This window comes from Eurytemora carolleeae, unplaced genomic scaffold, assembly GCF_000591075.1.
Source record: "Eurytemora carolleeae unplaced genomic scaffold, Eaff_2.0 scaffold144, whole genome shotgun sequence".
Taxonomy (NCBI): domain Eukaryota; kingdom Metazoa; phylum Arthropoda; class Copepoda; order Calanoida; family Temoridae; genus Eurytemora; species Eurytemora carolleeae.
In genome coordinates this window covers 110,888-132,078 of record NW_019396044.1, presented here as the reverse complement: position 1 = coordinate 132,078, position 21,191 = coordinate 110,888, and the positions used below count along the sequence as shown (strand labels likewise).

The window sequence follows — 21,191 nt, the reverse complement described above, 5'->3', positions numbered from 1 at the left end:
GGCCGATCTTGGAAGTCTAAAAAAATGAAACAGAAGATTGAAGTAATTCCGGAAGAATAAAGAAGATAAAACAGATCCCACAAAATATTCAGCATAAGCGAACTACAATTGTTATCTTTTAAATCAAATTACAGCTACTTGATGGAGTTGTGTTTCTCATGAATTCTGAAATCAAACTGAGGGTTGAGTAGACTAGCCAAGTAGTTTTACCTGCAAATAGTTGAGAGGATATTGCGCGACATTCACATTGAATCATATTTACTTTTATCAAGATATTTCATAATTTTCAAATCAAATATGTCATCTTAACAAAATGATTTGTTTAAAAGTCTGAAACTGCTGTATTTTAATTCTTTATTAACATTTTTTACGATCATATCAATATTTACCTTCAAGTTGATTTTCAATGATTTTAACTTTTTTAGATAAGGTGAGAAAAGTGAGAGCCACATTTTTGTATGCCATTTATTAATAACAGGGGTCGAGCACCGCGGCTAGGATAGACCGAGGGACTAGGTAATGCAAACGGCGTTAACATCTTAATTCACTCAATGTGTAAATAACATAAAGCGTATATGACTTGATATTATATGTCCACAAAGTTGGTAGCTTAATCTTTTAATCGTTCAACAAATTAATTACGTTCGTTCTTAAGATTATCATTCATTTTTCATCTATTTCTTTCTTTTTCAAACTGAATGGTAAAATCGTTTTTTCAGTAAAATCCTTTGTTCATAAAATAAACGATCGTTTTTTTAAAGTTTATTCCCAATTTCGTTCGTTCAGCTAAAAAACGATAGTTTTTTCATTTCTCTGAAGGATCTAAATCGTTTGCCCGCTGGGCATTTTTTTGAACGACACCATCCTTCACGAAATATTTTTTTCGTTCTCAAAAATATCACATGTTCGCAAAAACGATGCCCATCTCTAGTTAGTGGCCTAGTTTTTTGCTTTATCGCACTTTGACAAAGATTGCAATTTATCTATTTAGAACAGGTCAAAAAAGTGTAAAGCTGGTTTTGCTTCTCTTCGATTTTAACACCTTTTTCATGCTTAGTTGCCAAATCTGACATACGATGAAAGATGAAATAGAATTAATTGCTTTGAAATTACACCCAACTTTATTTATTTTCGGGCCTTCTTTCCAACCTTCATCTTCCAATCCTTCATTTTCCAAACCTTCATCCTTCATTTTCAAATCCTTTATCATCCAATCCTTCATCCTCCCAACCTTCATCTTCCCAACCTTCATCTTTACAAACTTCATCTTCAAATCCTTTATCTTCCCAACCTTCATCTTCCCACCTTTCATCTTCTAAAACTTCATCTTCCCAACCTTCATCTTCCAATTGTAATGATTAACGCTATTCTATCGATTACGATTACAGACATAAATCTTAGGGATTTTCGAGATCAATCATTTGCTCCCTTTGTTTAGGGCGTGTATTAATCTCTTTCATTAAGTCCCCGTACTTTGTTTCATAAATCTCTTTAATGTTCTCTCTATATTTATCTCTCAGGGTATAAATGAATGGATTTCATCAGCTTTTCAGTTTATTGATCTAAATACATCTGTTTAAGATTATTCTTGTTAAATCGGCTCTCTATGGTATCTGAGAAACTGTGGTCCATCTGTTTTAGTTCAGTCTCTGTCTGAGCAGCTTCCTTAATCTCAATATCTTGCTTTAGCTGATCCAGTTCCGTATCTATCTAGGCAGCTTCTCCGACTCGATGAATCGTTTAGCTGCCCGAGTTCAGTATCTATCTAGGCTAGAGATGTCAACGATAGTGTAACATAACGTAAAATGTACGTTTTTGTACGTTACGTTACAATAATGTGTAACGTTTGGATATATTCTATATAACGTGAACGTTAAACGTNAGGTTGCAAATATATATGGGTGAGAAAATTCGTATTCACGCAAAAACTTAGTTCCTTTGTATTATACTAGGCTTCCAGGGCGCTTCTGGCCTATCTCACATTTTAAGTTTTAATTGGCAACGGCTCGTTGATGACTCACGCCGTTAAGAATATCTAATATATTTGCCGTTAACGTCGTTAATAATATCAATATCGTTAACTAACGAAACCTTTTAAAAAAGGAACATATACGTTTTTAGCTAAAAAACGAACGGCTTCCTGAAAACAATTTGTTTACCGGTGAAAACTAACCGTTAACAAACAGCTAAAAAATTCAGAATGTGTCTAGTCCTATTTCTGTGTACGTTCTTTGTAAAACGCAATTGCTGTAAATAAACTGAACATAAAGATTAAATTTTATCTTGGCAAAAACTGTATAGTACATTTGTTGGTATAAAAAATTTGAAATATGGGCATAAACTGCACTAATTGCACTTAAAAACATATATGATTAAACCAGAGTCATTGTTCAAAATGTTTTTTAATATATATATATTCCCGGTATGTCCGATGTGCCTCAAACTTTGATTCGGGAATTCGGGAGACCAACAGGAACGTTCTTAGCTTGATTTTGAGTTTCTAAGTCAAGTTTGGGACGACTTTAATAGCAAAAAATTTGTTTCCCGTAAAATCGTTCAAGTTTGGATAAACGGCGGGAGTAATTTTTAGTAACTTTGACAGTGCTGGGTTCCCAAGCTAGAATACAAATAAAGTTGTAATCTCTGTTATTGTGTTTGTTTGTTTGCATGTCCGATTATAACTAATGAGCCTCTTGACCTATTTGCCTCAAATTTGTATCCTGTAACTCGGAAAAACACTGGAATGTTTTTAGCTCGGGTTTGAGAATCTGAGATGTGTGGATCGACTTTAATAGCAAAAAAAAGCCATTCTCTTTTTTTCAGCTTTCCTATATATTGCTAAAACGATTTTTAAATATTACCATTTTGAACAATTGACTAAGATTTACGAAAATAAAAACAAATAAGACTAGATATGAAATAACCGGGTGGACAACAAAATAAAATATATTAAAGCCTTGATATTTGATTTAACAAAACAACACGATAGTATCATGCACCATTTTACATTTTACAAAATATTTGACATTTGTATAACTTTCAAACAATTTCCTGCTTTAGTAATGCAGTATCAATCGGTGGTTAAAGGCTTTACAAAGACACCACCCGAAGTAACTTATTAAGTGACTAATTACCAATGAAATTTTACCATAAGACTATTTTTCCAAAGAAAAATTTCTTAAGTGTAAACGATTAGATTAAAGATTCATTATTTCCATGATTTTTCAACTTGTTGTAAATATTATAAGGATAGACAGTGTTACCCACAAAGGATGGGACTGTAAAGACGACCTGAAACTCTTAGAATGTGACTTTCTCAGGTGGTTTAATTGGCATGAAAAGAAACAAGTTTAAAGTTGTAAGGAATCATAAATATAAAGAACAGTCACAATAAGTGTTGTCCCAAACTCTAATTCTTTGCGGGTAACCCTGTATAAAAACAGTATTTTTATCAATATAATGAATTATGATAAAAGCGAATAAATACATTCTCTAAGATTACACTGATTGTAGAACGGTGCTTCTCCTTTCTTATAAACAGTGTCTGTGTCGAACAATCTGAAATAAAACAGATAAAAATCCACAAAAAGTAAAACAAGACATTCATATATATGTTCCCTATAGCCGGCTAAACGGCTGGACCAAATGGGCTGAATTTTTTTTAGGGAACCCAGAGGTGTTCCTGGGGTAACAAAGGCTTAAAAAATCTAAATATAAGTTTTTTTATATTCCAAGGCCAATACCCGGCACTTCAGCTAGTTTATAGGAAGATAATAACTGAACAATTACGTTTAAAGGAGAATTCACCATTTAAAAAAAATAGGACCGAATTCATTAAAACATAACTGAGAGCAATGTGCAATCAAATATAATGAATATGATGTGTCTGTTTTCAAGGAACTGTAAGCGAAATGTCAAGTGATCCTCCATGCAATGCCCGATTTACAACAGTGGTCCATAAAATCCTTTATCTGATCAATAATGTGGAAAAAATTTAGTTTATTTTTGTTAATTCCAATATGTTTTTCTGTATTAAAAATGCGCAATTCACTTTTGTAAGAAAACCACAATTGAAAGATTGCAGTTTGCAAAATTATAAACATTAATATCTAATTCAAACTTGTCAAGGTAAAGCTTTTAAAAATACCATTGCGAATCCGGTATTACCGTCTTTGCAGGAAGGTTACTTGAAATAATGCTTACGGTCCTTTTTAAGGTTTCTAACGTTAAACAATTGTTGTCCTCATGATAAAGAACATTTTACATTTAAATCGTAGCAAAATAAGTTTTCGAATAAATAAATTTACGAATTGTTTTGTTCTATTTATTTGATTCCAATCTATATTTTTTAATCCTTCTTGCTTTTGGCAAAATATGAACTTTTGTTAATTACATATTAATTTTCCAAATTTTGAAGGTCATGAGGCTTTGTGCAATGGTATAGTTGAGACACCAGGGCCAAGGTTATCTTTACGCATGAGACTTGACGTTAATAAGCGTCACAGTAAATAGATTTTTATATCATGCATTACATCAGTTCACGATATCAAATAAGTTTTTATGTATTCTTTTTTCAGAGTGAGGTTTTGGTTTCTTTACACGAGAAAGTTTTTTTATTTTTTATTTTTTTATAAACTGCATTTGAATATAGATAATTTAGTCCAAATTGAAGAGAATTCAAAGAATCATTGTTTTAGTAAAAAAATGTAAATTTGTTGAAAATAATTTACTCATTTTGGCGACAATTTGATTATAAAGAATAAAAAGGAACTCACGGCTAAGATGGGTTTGAATTTGTGAACAGTTATTCTGATTATGAAAAAAAGTTAATGAAGGCAAACCTGTCAATTGTCCATCTTCCGATCTTCTTAGTGTTCTGGAATTCGTCAAGAATATGTTTATTTCTTTTCATTTTCTCACAGAAATGTCGCGGTAAACACAGGGCGTTTGATGGATCATAATCAGCCTACAGATAGATAGATATTAGGTCAACTTGCGGGGAAAAGGATCGAACTGCTAAATCCACGTAAGGTTGACAAGAGAAGTGGGCTTTACTTAGTCTACGCTGATCTTTGCAGTCTCACTAATAAATCAGCGTGGATAGGTATAGGAGTCCGAGCACCGAGCTAAAACAGCCCAAGGAAAAGTTAAAAATATCATTTTTTTAATGGCGCCCAAAGTATTAAAAGTTAGTGCTAAAATTCAACTCAGCTAACTACTACGTGGGTGTGTTTATTTGTTTGTACACCCCATTTGAACGAAATAGAAGATGTTTTGGGACATTTTTTGCGACTTTGTATTGAGAAAAATATACCCGGCCCCTTTCAGATGAAAGATTCTACCACGAAAAAAGGAGAAGGACATTTTATAATCTCCACGCGAAGCAGTATACATGCAAATTTTTTTACTTTAAATCATGCTTTCTCCCATAATGGGCTAATTTTAATATAATACTCATGAACATTTTTATTTAAGAAACATGTCTCAAACTTGAAGCTTGTCCTATATTAAAAGTTCAAAGAGAGATCTCATGTGTCTGAGAAAGCAATTGCGTCGCAATTACGAAAGCACATTATCATATTACGCATCTGACGCATGATCCTACATGATTTAGTTCAAGTTTGATAAAAATTACCAACAAATGTGCAAACCAAATTTTAAAAGATAGTTTTGCTGGGGTTATGTTGAAAAATATCTAAATATCCATAAAGGTTGCGAGCTCCCTAGCAAATATCTATGAGAATTTTGCCAATTACGTCTTTAACACTGAAGCTAGCAACAATTACTGTATAGTGCTAAAATGTACATGTAAAGGGCTACAGAAAAGCAAAAGTAAGTTAGAGCTGTAAAATCAAAGCCCAAGGCGTTGTAACATTTCAAAGTCGACCATGTACTAAAAATTGATGAGACTTTTTATAAGCAGACTGAATCTATGTGCACAGCCTTTGTATAAATAAACATCTCAGAAAAGGTTCATCTTTTTTTTATATATCAATTATTAATCAATGTTGCCGAAAGGCAACATGAGATTCGAAAGTCATCCCATAATTTCTATGTTATCTGAGGCTTTATTTAACAGATCATTGAATTTAATAACTATGAGATTAGGGAATCGGCTGAACAGGTCTGGGATGGGTAATCTAAGATCAAGAATTTGTAACGATTGCATATTTTAAATTCTAAACTTCTAGAAAGATTAAATTTATTACGATGTAGGGGTGACATCTGGACAAGAACTAGGACAACAGCCCCAACATTTTTGTTATAAGAAGAATTAAACTAGAACTGGAACCAGAATTGGAACTTAAACAAGTACTACAAAACTGAATGACTTGAAGTAACTATTAGATTTAAAACCTGAATTTCGTTGAAGATATCGTCATCTAAAGCCTCTTCTATTCTTCCATTACTTCCACTTGAAAATGTTCTTCCAACGCCAAAAGACATCACCTATAAGTGTATTTAGCTTTAGGCGAGTAAAACTGAAAAAGGTAAATTTTGTGATTTTAAACATAAGATTTACAATTAGATTGATTGTAATAAAGATTAATATACCTGAAGTCCTGAAGATATTAATGTAGCTACACCAAGTCCTACTGCTGCTACTGATGCAAACATAAATGGTGAAATGTCAGACTTCTCTGATGGAAGTGTACTCAGCCTAAAATACAAAGACAGGAGTTTAAAAAAACAATAATCTCAGTAATAACTTGGATTTTTTATAACCATAACTATAATCAAAAATATAAACTAGATTATTCCCAAACTATAAAAAAAAATGTTTCGAAATTGAAACTGAAAATAAAAATTCTAAAATATTTTACAAATTAAGAAGCTTATTTTAAGATACATTTTTTAAATTCTGTATACTTTACCTGTCACTAAAAGATTGCTCTGTCCCGGATATATCGTTGCTATCTACAGGGTTCAGCCAAGATCTGAGCATAATAAGATTTAATAGAAACTGTTACTAGTACTACTATAGTTATTACACGTTTTAATCGTTGTTATGAAAAGTTTAGGGCCAAAATTTAGCATAGCGTTTATCGTTTTTAGTTCGTTCTTTTAGGATAACAATAATGCAAAGTTTAATAAAATCAAACTTAAACTGAAGGAGGGGAGGAAGGCCAACCACATCAATCTCTAGTCCGAACCACATTCTCCTCATTTTCTCGTCCGTACCACCTCGAAATCTTCGTCCTTTCAATATTATTTTTTTAAGTGTCTAATCCTTCCATATAAAACTATTTTTTAAGAATCAAGCCACATTAGGACATAAATGGAATATCAAATTTTTGTAAATCAAAGTAAAAAGTTTCAATTGAATTAAAGATTTCAAGTTTAATGTCCTTAAAAATGTACACCTTTTTTACGCGCATTTTCAGATATTCCTGGTGTAGAATGCCGCAAATAATTCCAAGTTTATAGAACTTCAATCTTTTTTTGTTAACTATAGTGAAAACCATAGAATTTTTCCGGGTGGTTTCATAGGGAAAATTATAGGCAGAGGTATGCCGAATATTTTTCTATTTATTTTATATCACGAAGGTTAGCCATTATGGAGGCAGAAGAGATTTAAGTTTTACCTAAATAATGTTTGACATCATTCTCGTGGATTTGAAGATTCCAACATCTCAAAATCCTTGGAAAACTTTATTCTAGTCATGTTTTATGCCCTAACGTCGCCATATTTAAAAAAATGTATATATTTTCAAGGATCGGACACTTTAAAAAAATAATATTGAAAGGACGAGGATTTCGAGTAGGTTCGGACGAGAAAATGAGGAGAATGTGGTTCGGACTAGAGATTGATGTGGTTGGCCTTCCTCCCCTCACTGAAGACAATCTTAAAATTTTGTAAGTTTTACCAAAGTGAAATAACGAACCAATATGAATAACAACACTATTTTGATATATATTAATGTGTTTTACTTTGCGGAGACAATTAGAGGTTCTACTGTTGAAATAATCTTGGTTGTAATCTGGTCAATAAGAGATTCGGCTTTCTTGGTTCCAACGCCATAACTGCTATCCTGCAAAAATTTGATAAAAAAAACTTCCAAATAAAAGTTATACAAAAGTGTTTTGCAGATTTAAAATCTTTCTGACCCGGGGATACAAAAAGTTAACACGAATTTAACTTTACGGCATACTGATTTTGTTATATGTGCATGTTTTATATTATTATCTAAAGAAAAATAAAACTTTCAGTATTTGTTTTTGAATTAGTACACAACCCCTTTATCATCCTACATCTCCTTATATATATATATTGCTTGTCTTTGTGTTTGAATATAATAAACGTTAAACAACTGACTCAACTAGGCCGATTATTTTTGTGTTAACTCATATGACCCGAGGGAAGTTTTATGACTGGCCAAAATTTGGCCAAAATTGACATATTTTACTTGGAAAAAATATTGAATTTAAGTATTTTTAAATATTAATGCAAAACCTGACGACAAATATTACAAAATTTTGGGTTGAAAAGCAATATTTACAATCTAAAATTGGTTTTTGAAAAAATGGAAAATTTTCACCTGGGTTGGATAAAATGATGATTTTGGGACAGGAACAGGAATATTAAAAGTTGGACATCCTGGACACATCTGATAGCTTTGCTCCTGTTCTCAAATATTCATAAATCATCAACCCCAATGTTATCATCATCATAATACGTATCAGCATCATAATCATTATAATAATTGTAGTCATCATCATCGTTACTATCATCATCATTATAATCATTATTATCATTATTATTATTATTATCATTATTATCATTATTATCATTATTATCATTATTATCCTCATTTTTGTCATTATTATTATCATTATCATTATCATTATCATTATCATTATCATTATCATAATCAGAATCATTATCATTATCATTATCATTATCATTATCATTATCATTATCATTATCATTATCATTATCATCATCTTAATGTTTATGAATATCATAGATTGTCCCTTTATTTCAAAATCTGAATTTGGGAGAATGGAAGACGGAAGAATTGAAAACCTAAATATTTAAAATTTTATGAAAATTTTACAAATGTAAACCTTAAAGACCTTAAAACCGGTTTTTACATACAGCGGGACCAATAAACTGAAAAATAAAAAAGATGACATTCAAGCAATCTATTAGATGCTGTTATAAACCAAAATTATAGTTTATTAAATAGTACTTATTCAGTGAAATGGGTCAGTGTACATTGCAAAATTGCTGTCTTTCTTGTTCATTGGACTGTTTGAAATCATTACTTGAGTCAAAAAGTTTACGCTGTATTTGACTACATCTGCTCACTTAATATTTTTCAATGAAATGGTGAAGTTCCTGGGATGTCAGGGCAAAATGATATATTTTTATTAAAGTTGCATCCTTCAAAGCTTTACAGTTTTTTAGGCTATATGTAAAATAAATGTACACACAATGCACATCCTGTTTACCCGGACTGTGTATCCGCAGGCTCAAATGTATATGCAGATCTATCTGAATGAAGAGTGTCGAGCCGATCCTGAAAAAGCACAATTAAAAACAAGCGTTCACCGAAACAATTAAGGTTTAAAAAAATTTAAACATTGTTAAACATTAGTTAAAATTATTCCTACAATAATTTGATAGTTGTTGGATGATCAATTTACAAGTTACAACTGGTTTTAAATTTTCAAATTTTTTACTGTACTATGTAAAACATTATATGTTAAATGATTAATCTAATAAACTAACCTCAGCATAATAAAGGTTTGTGGGATCATCAGGCTTCAAGTATACTTCATTCTGAATTTAAAATATAATTGAATTTATAAATAAAAATCTGGAAAATTTTCTTACTGTTATAGGAAATTTGAGGGTAAACCAACGACGTTATATTATATATAGAGTGATGCTGTACGCTAGTCCTTTACTAATTGTACAGGCCATGTAATCCACTTTCAAAGAATAATCTGTATATTACAGTACTCGGGGGTTATTTCTGGAAATATTTAATATACTTAAGTAGAAATAGGTTTTCAATAAAAAAGTTTTCAATGTACGGTTTACAAAGGTATCCTGGGCGTTCTTGCAGTCTAGACATCTATTCAACAGCTTACCGTCCTACTCTCAAGTGCGGTTGCATCGAGCATGTCTTGTTTTCTGCCAGCATAGAAATTTTCAAAGTTAAAGTTGAAAGGCAGCTTTCTCTCCTCTCTTTGATTGTAGTCAACCTCAAACCAAATTTTTATGATTTAAATTTCAAAATATAATATTTTTTAATAAACAGAAAATCATTTTATTAGCTTTTTAGGAAGTGACATTTCAAGTGAAAGTTCATCTGAGAGTGCAGTTTTAAAAAGTAAAATTTTAAGAGAAGAGTTGAACCCACTCTAAATATCACAAGACATGAATTCCTTTTTTTTAATTATTTAATGCAGGGGCGTACCAGGGGCTTAGTCTTGGGGGTGAACTTTTTGCGTGTGTAAGCGAGCCAATTTTTATTTGTTTTTTTACCCCACTAAAAAGCGCATTTAGAAGTTCAGTTTTAAACACAATATATTTACCCTATTAAGGCACATATTTTTAAATCCATTTTTCAAGGGCTTTTCAAAAATGTAATTTTTATATCTGTAGCTTAAATAACAAAATTTTATGGGCTATCTTAACCCTATCCCTGCTGGGGTACTTGAAAACCAGGATACGCTGGGCGGGTGGGGGCAATTTGAACCCCCTCTAAATGTCATGTTTGATGTCCAAAGATGACAAATAATACATCATTGGAAAGCTCTCTACTTTAAAATCTGCAAAAAATAGCAAATTTGCAAAAATTGGATTTTTTGGGAAAATTCAGTTATAAAGTAAAAATTTTTGCAAATAAAAAATGTCCAAAAATTATAAAATATACATTTATGAAAAACCCTTGACCAAATGACCATGCCATTTAAAATATGCAAAGGTGTTTGCAAAATTTTAAATAACCTGATGTGCAAATTTTTATCGGGTTGTATGGAAATAATTTGCAAAAATTTCTTAGTAAAACTTGCGTTATCCGTTTCCTTATGTCATAGGCTTTCCAAAAAACTAAGATATGGATTTAAATAAAGCCCCGATAATAAGATTTATAAGGACTAAAGAAAGAATTTGGGAAATTATCATAAAATGGACAAATTGTCAATTGATAAGACAAGAGTATAAATGTAAGTTTAATATATCAGGCCTCTAGGGGGGCCTAGAGGGGCATGTCTAGGGGGTACACAGGATTGTCGCCCCCTCCTCCTCCCCAGTACGCCCCTGATTTAATGAGAATAATAAGTAAAAGAACGGTTTTGCCCTAGCTCGTACTTAGCAATTTTACAACGTAAAACATTTTATTGTTATCAAACGAATCCTCATATTTTATTCTACATGGTGTTCCAATTAACATGGCAATTGAGAGACGACTTGAATACTGTCTTTGATTTTTTAAAATTGATAAATGATATAAAGTGCATCAAAACAAGATTTGAAAGTCTAATGAGCTGTTCAAAATGTGGTCTATCTTCTTTGTATCTTTAACATTGACCAAGGTACTAAATATTTGAACCGTTATGTTGGTTTTTAATAAACTGGAATCGGTACAAATTTTCCGATATCTCCGTCAATTTTGAAGGTAAAAAAATGGTACACCACATTTTGAAAATCCAGAGACAGTAATTTTTAATGTTGAAAGTTTTAACTGGAATTTTACAAAAAATCCCTCCTTGCCGGTATTCTCATTTAAGAAAACAAAGGTGGTCTCATTGAATGATTTTGTTTTTATTTGTTCATAATTTTTTGTTTTCCTGTTCATTGTCGTTGTCAGACCAGTAAGACCGACCGGATCTTAGCAGTTGTCTAAATTATTTTTTTATTTGTTTTAAGACAACTATATATACATACTTATATACAATAAACGTCTAAACGGCTTAACCGTTCCAGTAAAAAAAATGTGGGACCTCACAGGACCCCATGAAAGGTTTATGGATGGTTAGAATTAAAAATATGCCTCAAATAAATTTAGAATTTTCAAAATCAACGAAAAGAAAATCGATAAATTCGCGAACATTTTTTGTGTGTTATTGTTTGATAACTTAAGGAGAAAACATGCCGCAAATAGAGCAACAATTAAAAGTTAAAATCGGGGATGGGCACGAAACGCCATTTTGGAAATTTGGAAGCTTAGTTTTTTTTAATAGATAAAAATCACACATATTTGGATGTTATACAAACCTTCCCATTTGTAAGATAGCCAAGAATATGACAAGTTTAATTTCTTAAAGTGAGAGTAAAGCACGGCTCTTTTTTAATCAAAAGGAATGGAGAGGATGCTATTAAGTAATAATATATATAAGTAATAAGTAATTTTTTTGTTCGTTTGTTTGTTAGAGAATCAAATGAAACCGGCCGCAACCGGCTTTAATAATGGCACACTATACTGTTCTTAAAAGTGACATTGTTAAAAAAACGTTCGTTAATAGCAAGTAGTAATGCCAAATTGCTATACTTAAGTTTACTTTATTGACGTTTCGTTTTCGTTATTTCAAATCCAAACATTCTCCAAAATAGTTTCATGAATTAAAAAAAAACGTTTAGAAATCATATCAGAAAACCCTCTGCATCGTTATCGATGCAAAACTTCAGCAAACATAATGATTATTTTCACCTTTTGTTTTCAACTTCTTGTGAAGAAACCGTAAACTCCGAAGGTAGTTCAGGTTCAACATTGTCAGGAACAAATACATTGTTGATAAACCTACCGTTCCTAAAAGGGATTGTAAGCATAATTTCAAGTATCTTTTCATTTTTTAGGGACATGCCCGATTCACTTCGATTTTCTATCTGGTTAACTGCTTATTTCCGAAAAGTTCCTCCCTTATTTCTGCAGCATAAATGTGCAAGTTACTTTTGCTCGAGAAGCTGTAGTTAAAAATATTCAATTCTTAATTAGACAAAGCTTTTATTGTTACCGTTGTGAATCGGACATCTAACTCTTTTAAAGTGCAAGGAATTACTTAAGATTACGTCTACAGTCTGAAAAAATCTTTTATTTATTACATATTTTAGTATTTAAAGTAGTTTTAAAAAATATTTCCGAATAATTTCACAACTTTCAGAATAAATAAATATTTAATTTTTTGCTAACTGAAGTGCCAGCGTTGTCCAGGTATATATTTTTCACAATAATCCTAGTTGCCTACATAGCTTACATACAAAGTTATTAATAATTAAAATCAAAGGTTTATAGAGTGCCATTGTGAATCAACATGCCACTCTACAAAAGTGGTGTCACTTGATTTCGGGCTACAGTCTCTGTAAGAAGTGTTTCTACTTATCTAAGTACATATTTATTTAAGTAAAGATATAGATATATATATATATATGATAAAGCTCTTCGCTCATGTATAAATATTTGTCGATTTTCTTCAAAATTCCACGGTCAACGCCGGGCATTTCAGCTAGTATTTATTATATATGTCATATGTGGTATTATTGTTTTCAATTGAATTGTATCAAATTTTATCGACGCTTTTGATCTTTGCCACGAAAATTTCGTATCTCATTGTTGTAAATTTTATTTTTATTTCAGATTTTAAGATTTACAATGAAAGTGGAAAACACATATTCATGTCATACAAACTCAGTTCAATTGAATTTACAGTGTTCATGAGTGTAACGGACGATACAAAAACCTGCATAAACATATATAAAATTAATTACATATTTATATTGAATACAATGGATAGTATAACAACATCCAATCCCAATTTACTTATTTATTAATAAACATGCTTGAGAACCCAGCATTGACGGGTTACACATAGTTTCTCCCCTGTTTACCCGCACTTGGTCGTATATTACGATTTTAGCTATTTTTCCGCTAAAAGTCGACTAAACTTAGAATCTAAAAACCAAGCTATTAACATTCCTGTGACTCTCCCGAGTTCCCCAATCAAAATTTGAGGCAAAATTGTCCGAGAGTTCCTGAGTTACGATCTGATAAACAAAAAAACAAACAGACAGACATACAACTTTAAATACATACTAGCTTGGGAACCCAGCGTTGCACAGGGTACTCATAGTTACTCCCGCCGTAAACCCGCACATGCTCGTTTTTTTTTACCGGCCGTAAATAAGTTTTCGCCATAAAATTCGACCCACTCATTTTAGAATCTCAAAACTAAGCCAAGAACATTTCTGTGGGTTTCCCGAGTTCCCCAATCAAAATTTGAGGCAAATTAGTCCAGGAGTTCCTGAGTTATGATCTGACAAACAAACAAACAGATAGACAGACAAACCGAGATTACAACTTTATATCTATAGATTTAGATAGTAAAAACATGAACTGCTAGCAAAAAGTTTTTCCAAAAAACTCTTCAATGTTTTATCATATTAATTAGAAATGTCATCAATTGCAAATTCCGCAATAAATACTAAAAATATGACACATTCATTTTTACAAAAAGTTCTGGTTCAATACTTATGCATATTGTATATATTGTATAATTGATGAACATGAACCTATCTCCTATAACCCCCTTACATAATGTTGCCTTACCAGTCCCAAATCCAAACCAAACAATTTCCCCTGACTCTACCCTTCTTTCCGAAACAACAAACAGTGAAACGTTTTACCAAGTGAAAGATCAAATTCGTAAATAACTTTGCAATCCATAGTAAATTTCACTTAAACAACCGGGTTTATATTTTCAGAAGTATTTATAAACTTTTGAATCAAACCCCTCAGACCCTTAATCACTCCTTTTCACTCCAACGCGAAAAACTAGTAAGATATATTATTAAATATTCAACTACATTAATACATTGCCATTTATTTTTACTATACCTGCATTTTTTTGCAGGTTTAAAATTCATCTATTTACTGATTATTTGTGACTACTGTGTCCGAGTTAAGGAGCCTAACCAAGGAACCAATTAATCAACAAATCAACCAAATAACAAACCAACTAACCTATGAACCACCTAGCCAATTAACCAACTAGTCAACCTAACATATAATTGTCATATCTACGCCCCACCTACGTTTTAACAATAATGTATCTAGCTAATACTTGACGTAGTTTTGTGTAAACATGAGACCAATACAATTTAATAAATAACAACAAGGGTATATGGTTTCTTTCATAACTAAGAAGTTTTAAACCTTGAAAGAAAATCTCTGATGAATATGATAAAAATTTGAGATTTATTAGATAAAATACTACCTATGTATTACGTTGTCTGAAGGATCATCTGGAACCCTGGTACCAAACATGATGTGTTTTTTAAATAATAATTACTATGTTAGAAAAGAGTGAAACCAATGTAACGAGTAATTCTATTTGAAAAGATATCATGATTTAAACGATTAAATTTCTAAATGACCAAATGACTAAATGACTAAAATAATGAATTACTAAACTAATGAGTAACTAAAAAGCTAAAGGATTGATGACTAAATCACAAAATGAATAATTACCTAATTGCTAAATGATTAAATGGCTATATTATTAAATGAGTTAATAAATAAATGCCTAAAATAATAAATGAATAGACTATACTGAATGACTAAATTATTAAATGACAAAATTCAATTAAATCATTGAAAGAATTGAAAAATGAATAACATTATGTAAGTATCCCTAATGCCCTGCACGATGGGCGCTGCGGCTACTGCACTCTCCAACCCAGTAAATCCAATCTTAACAGTCATTAATTTTAAAAATAGGTGTTCTATTTGAAACCTTACTCTCGCCAAAATTGTCGAAGATATCGTCGTCTTTCTTACTCGATAAGTGTTATAATCAGATAATTTCGTAATTACTTCTTCTAAGCAAGAAATGCGCCAGCCACTTTCACAGAGAACCCGCAAATAAAAACAAACAATTTAAAGGAACACAAAAATTGATATCTTGATAGCATAAGGAATTGAGTCTTTGTAACAAACTCTGATTTGCTAATACCTATATTTTTTCCACCTAATGATGTAAACCTTTGATATTTCAAACTTAGATTTTTTCATCTAACAGAACTCATAGTTTGTTTTCTGGGCCTTGCGCTGCGGCTAGGACAGGCTAGGGGGCCGAGTGCTGCGACTAGGACAGGCTAGGGACCGAGCACCATGGCTAGGACAGGATAGGCGCCCGGGCGCTGCAGCCATATGACAAATGATAACCATATGAGGGTGGGGCCCGGGGGGAGAGGGGGTCCAAAAATCGTTCTCTGGGAAATTACCGTTCACGTACGTAGAAAGGTTTAATATCTTCCAAGAGGTTAATCTCTAATTGATCTATGAATTTTTACAGATTAGAATACAGAATGGCTACAGATTGATAGAAAAATGAGGGTCGGGTTTTCACTTTCCACTTTCTGGACTATAAAGACCTATACGATAACAATCAGTGATTTAAATATATCCATTATCCGCAACCACAACTACATAATATTATATATAATATAATACATAGTATATATATGGTGCAAGTTTTTCATAACATTTCATACTAAAATGGACGTAAATAATCGTGTGTAATCAAGAAATACGTGTAATGACTATCAGGATTATGTCATATTGCTGCAAGGTTATAACGTTTTCTTGAAACCGCTGTAAACGTGCGTAATAATTATAAAAGATTGATCGTTAATAAATAAATGATAAATAATATTATTACTTATTTATTATATATATATATATATATATATTATTATCGAGAACTATAATTATATGAGGATTTGAAAAAAGATGTGAGGGGTGTGACAATACGGATCTGTAATCTGTAATATATACATAATGTATAAAATGAAAGGATAAAAATTTCGAAACCCTTTTTAAATCATTTACAAAAATATTTTTACCTCTTTTGGTATTCGTTCTTGTTGAGTAACAGTTAGTCCTGTAGAAACCATTATTGGAGCCGGAGTCTTCATTCCCGATGATCTATCCATCCTCTGGAATTTTTAACGCTTAAAACTCCATGCTATCATGTGTTAAATTGCAATAATGTTTCATGTTCATTAAACTATTAAAAGTAATAACTTAAGTCAAAAATCATTCTTCAATTCCAGAGCTTTCTGGTTCTCGCTACATACGTTTCTAAGTGCAGATAATTAGGGATAGGACTGGGCAACGTTCTATTAAAGAATTGCAGGTTTTATATAAAATTACAGAAAGAATGGTGAAAACATAAAAATACCGGTTCATAAAAACACAGAACAGAAAATGCTTTTTAAAAATAATGCAAAATTTCGTTAATTATTTTCTGCTAAAAATTTCATGAAACTTAATAAGTAATAAATCATTGCTTGTTTTATGTTTTTCAATTTTGTCTTCTGTTTTCCCACTCGGGCGATATATTTACATTAATTATATTGCATTAAGCGTAAACGATTGGCGACCGTGGACGCCCATAATATAATTAACGTTTACTATACGGTAACTTTAAGAAAGAACAAAAATCCGTAAACTGAACAAAAATTTCAGTTCTTAGCTAAGAACGAACTGATACCTAAAAAATCAAATAAATTGAACGTGCCCTGCCCTAATCATGGGGGCTATTATAATCGTTGTCTCCATCCAGTCTTATAGTCTTATAAGCTTCATACTCATACGATAAGAAAACCAATATCTGCTTAAAATGAAATTTAGAATAAGGAACTGAGTTTTTGCCACAAATTATGATTTTACAATCGCTATATCTTTTCAACCTGATGGTGTAAACCTTTGATATTTCAAACTATCATTATTTGATCTAAAATAATTCATAGTTTGAAATATCTAAAGTCTACAACATTGAAATGCAAAGATATAGGGATAAGAAAATCAGAGTTTGTGACAAAAACTCAATTCCTTTATCGGATAAATCTAATTGTTGTTATTGGTATTAAAACCTTTATCTGATCAATAATGTGGAAAATATTGTCGTTTTCATCTTAAAGGGGGTTTGATTCTGATAATTCCAATATGTTCTGCAGTAGAAATTTGCAATTCACTTTTGTAAAGTGGTTTTGTTGAATTGTCATAAAGCAAACAGCAAGCAAGTAAAAGCATGGAGTCTAATAAAGGGTTACCCACTTAGGATGAGACTGTAAAGACGACCGAAAAGTCTTGAAATGTGACAAACCAAATGTTAATTTATGTATTCAGCCTGAGATATAATAATCTAATGGTCTATTTAATGATTTGGCAAAGAAACTAACAAGTTTAGAGCTGCAGGGAATCATGAATATAAGGAAACAGACAGTATAAATTCCGTACAATCGTCTCTGAAGTCTCATCCTTTGTGGGTAACCCTGTATGTAACAGTTTTATTTCTATTCCACACAAATCTGAAACTCCACCTAAAGATTACCTGGAAATCAAATTTAGTAATTATCTTTGGTCTAAGTCTATCTTTCTTTTGAACTAGGACAGGAGTCTCATTTTCCTGCAGAGATTTCAACACCTAATAATAACACAATTTTTTTTTTGTGTGAATAAACTTACGCAAAACTTATAACGTATCATTTAACAAAAATAACGTTATTATTTCGGAGTACATATTCCGTAACATAAGAAATTGATGAATGCAAATCACAAACGTACAATAAAGTTACGTACATTTTTTATTTTGCCGCCCAAAAATTATTTTTCATACTGAAAATTGTATTGTCATCAAAAAGTATACAAAAAAATACAACCCATAGCTTCCTTTCAACACACCCACATCCAATTTATGAAATTAAGCGTTTCTTCCATTGAAATAAAATACCAGCCAAGGACAGGGAATGATTTGAGTTTATAGACCGACATTCCTTCCACGTCCCTGGCCTAACAAGGAAAGGATGAGTAAAATGCAAGAAATATTTTTGATCGAACACAAAGAAGAATACAGGAAGTTAATTAAAAAATGTTTGCTAAAATAATCATGAATTTTAAAGTTACACAGCTAGATGATTTTGACTTTTAAAAGTAGCACTGAAAAAGGATAGTAATCTCTGTACTTGGAAGTACGAATCAAGTATAAAAAAATGTTATAAGAAAAAAGTAGTAACCTGATTAATTGATGACCTGAAATTGTTTGGTTTACTGCAGGTTACGCGAAGAAAACCTTGACAATAAAAACAAAATTACACAAATCAATTTAGCAGTATAATAAAAAGTGATGCAATCCATACCACGCATTTATAAAAAAAAACCTCATTGGGAGGTGATTAAACTTTAAAATTTCAATAATTAAGATATTTTCCTTTATTTTAATACCCACAAAAATATAATATTTATATCAATTACTATACCTGATATTAATATGAAGTAAAGCAATCTCATTCTTCTGGAATTCAGATTATGTTTTCTTGACAAGTTTATTTTAAAAACAACACCAAATTTATCCTTTCAATAACAATTTATATCAAACATCAAATAATATGAGGAGCGAAATCAAGGAACTTTTTAGTTGCAATACTTTAATATTATATCTACTCGTTATAATACTTTAATATTATATCTACTCGTTATAATACTTTAATATTATATCTATATACCAATAGTTTTTGCTTTGTCAAGTGTAAAAATATTCTTCCTAGTAATATTAAACTAACCATTTCGATCATATAGAATATGGAATTTCAGCCTTGGGAAGAAACAAATGTTCGGAAATATAACAAATTCACATTTTACATAATAATTAATTAAAACTGACAAGAGCTATTTTCCACCTAATTGCTTTATACTTGTACTGTTAAAATAATCATCAATTTGTAATTGTAAACTCGTTCTGTATACATGATACATGTATTCTAGCAATAAACTTTAGCTATCTATCTATCTATCTATATCTATCTATTAATCAACGATGCTATGTGTCAGTTTAACAATAAAATAAAGCCCTTCTTCCCCCTTACAGATGTTTTTTTATTATATTAATTGTATTACTTGTATTCTATTCTATTCTATTATGTCAAACATCTAAATTGTGTAAATCTGTTATATTGCTTTTTAATCTTTTAAACTTCTTTGCAGGCACAAAATTAAGCTACTCTAAGGAAAAGTTGATATTCCCTGTTTTATTTTTCTATACTGACTTTTTAAAAATATATTTAAAGTGTTTTTTATTTTAATAAATAAATATCAAACCTCGCATTTATGAACAAATTGATGAGCTATAAAGGCGGGGAAGGGAAGATGAGAATTATTGTAAAATAGTTAAGACGTTTTAAAAGGAATTATTATTTTTTCAGATTTAATTGATAAAACAGTAAAAGACGGGAATTCTTTTCCTCAAAAATAATCCATAATTCCATCGATTTAATTCTTTTTTTCAACCGGGACTTAATGGAAATAAAAAGAAAGGATTTTGATTATTAGTTTGATCCAACAACCAATCAGAGTGTCATCACTGAAATAATTTGATAATAGATACTTTCTTGCGGATATTCATCTCTATAGTAGATACTTGCTTGCTGATATTCATCTGTATAATAGATACTTTCTTACTGATATTCATCTGTATAATAGATACTTTCTTGCTGATATTCATCTGTATAATAAATACTTTCTTGCTGATATTCATCTGTATAATGGATACTTTCTTACTGATATTCATCTGTATAATAGATACTTTCTTGCTGATATTCATCTGTATAATTCATCAAACTGGAAAGCTAGGAGTATTAATTTAGGAGAATGCAATTAAAAGCATTATTTCCAACATGTTTCTCCTATTTCTTACTATGCACTTAAAAAGATTAACATGAGAACGGTTTTCTTCAATTTCTCAACATCACTCGTCTCTTTAATTCAAACGCGAAGTAAATGAGTTGCGAGCTCTTTATTCAAAGCCCGCGTTCTATAGGATTGTAAACTTAACTGCAGCGCGTATTAGAACATACGCGCGTACACAGGACTTAACGATAGATGGATAGCGCGTAGATGGATAAATAGTTAGTTTAGAAGATAGGAAGGAGGATGGTGTAAGGTCAAATGTCACACAGAGGTTTCTTCTCTCTATTATACTCTCTCCCCCTGGATCCGGGACTTTCTAGACTTCCTCATTTCTATACTTAGTTTCTATTGTTTATTTATTGTTTACAACGGTTTAATACTTTATTTTCATAGATTTTACCAATTCTATAACATTTCTTATATGTCAAGTTAGTAATAACGAAGAAGTCATTAGGTATTAATACTAATATCTGCAGGTAAAGTAATAATGGA

At 31.1% G+C, this 21,191-nt stretch overlaps 1 protein-coding gene across 1 annotated transcript; it reads right to left on the bottom strand.

Annotated features, from left to right (window-relative positions):
- Positions 1–2,265: 2,265 nt before the first annotated feature.
- On the bottom strand, positions 2,266–19,326 carry LOC111701705 (uncharacterized). Its single transcript, XM_023473111.1, has 19 exons — positions 19,274–19,326; positions 19,031–19,086; positions 18,349–18,441; positions 16,856–16,948; positions 15,643–15,701; positions 15,226–15,261; positions 12,666–12,764; positions 11,806–11,857; positions 10,102–10,215; positions 9,737–9,787; positions 9,457–9,524; positions 8,977–9,028; positions 8,541–8,624; positions 7,933–8,033; positions 6,876–6,938; positions 6,556–6,661; positions 6,358–6,450; positions 4,842–4,966; positions 2,266–3,558 (listed from the first exon to the last, which is right to left on the bottom strand). Exons 1-19 carry the CDS (start codon positions 19,302–19,304, stop codon positions 3,465–3,467), a joined length of 1,470 nt encoding a protein of 489 aa, XP_023328879.1. The 5' UTR covers positions 19,305–19,326; the 3' UTR covers positions 2,266–3,464.
- Positions 19,327–21,191: the final 1,865 nt, after the last annotated feature.

What these genes read in the sequence shown, in the direction of transcription:
- LOC111701705 (XM_023473111.1), bottom strand. Translation starts at nt 19,304, where the DNA reads ATGAGATTGCTTTACTTCATATTAATATCAG. An exon ending in CCCATCGTGCAGGGCATTAG is followed by an intron (nt 15,262 to 15,642) that starts GGATACTTACAT and finishes GTTTGGTACCAG; the next exon opens with GGTTCCAGATGATCCTTCAG. An exon ending in ATTCAGATTTTGAAATAAAG is followed by an intron (nt 8,625 to 8,976) that starts GGACAATCTATG and finishes ATTTGAGAACAG; the next exon opens with GAGCAAAGCTATCAGATGTG.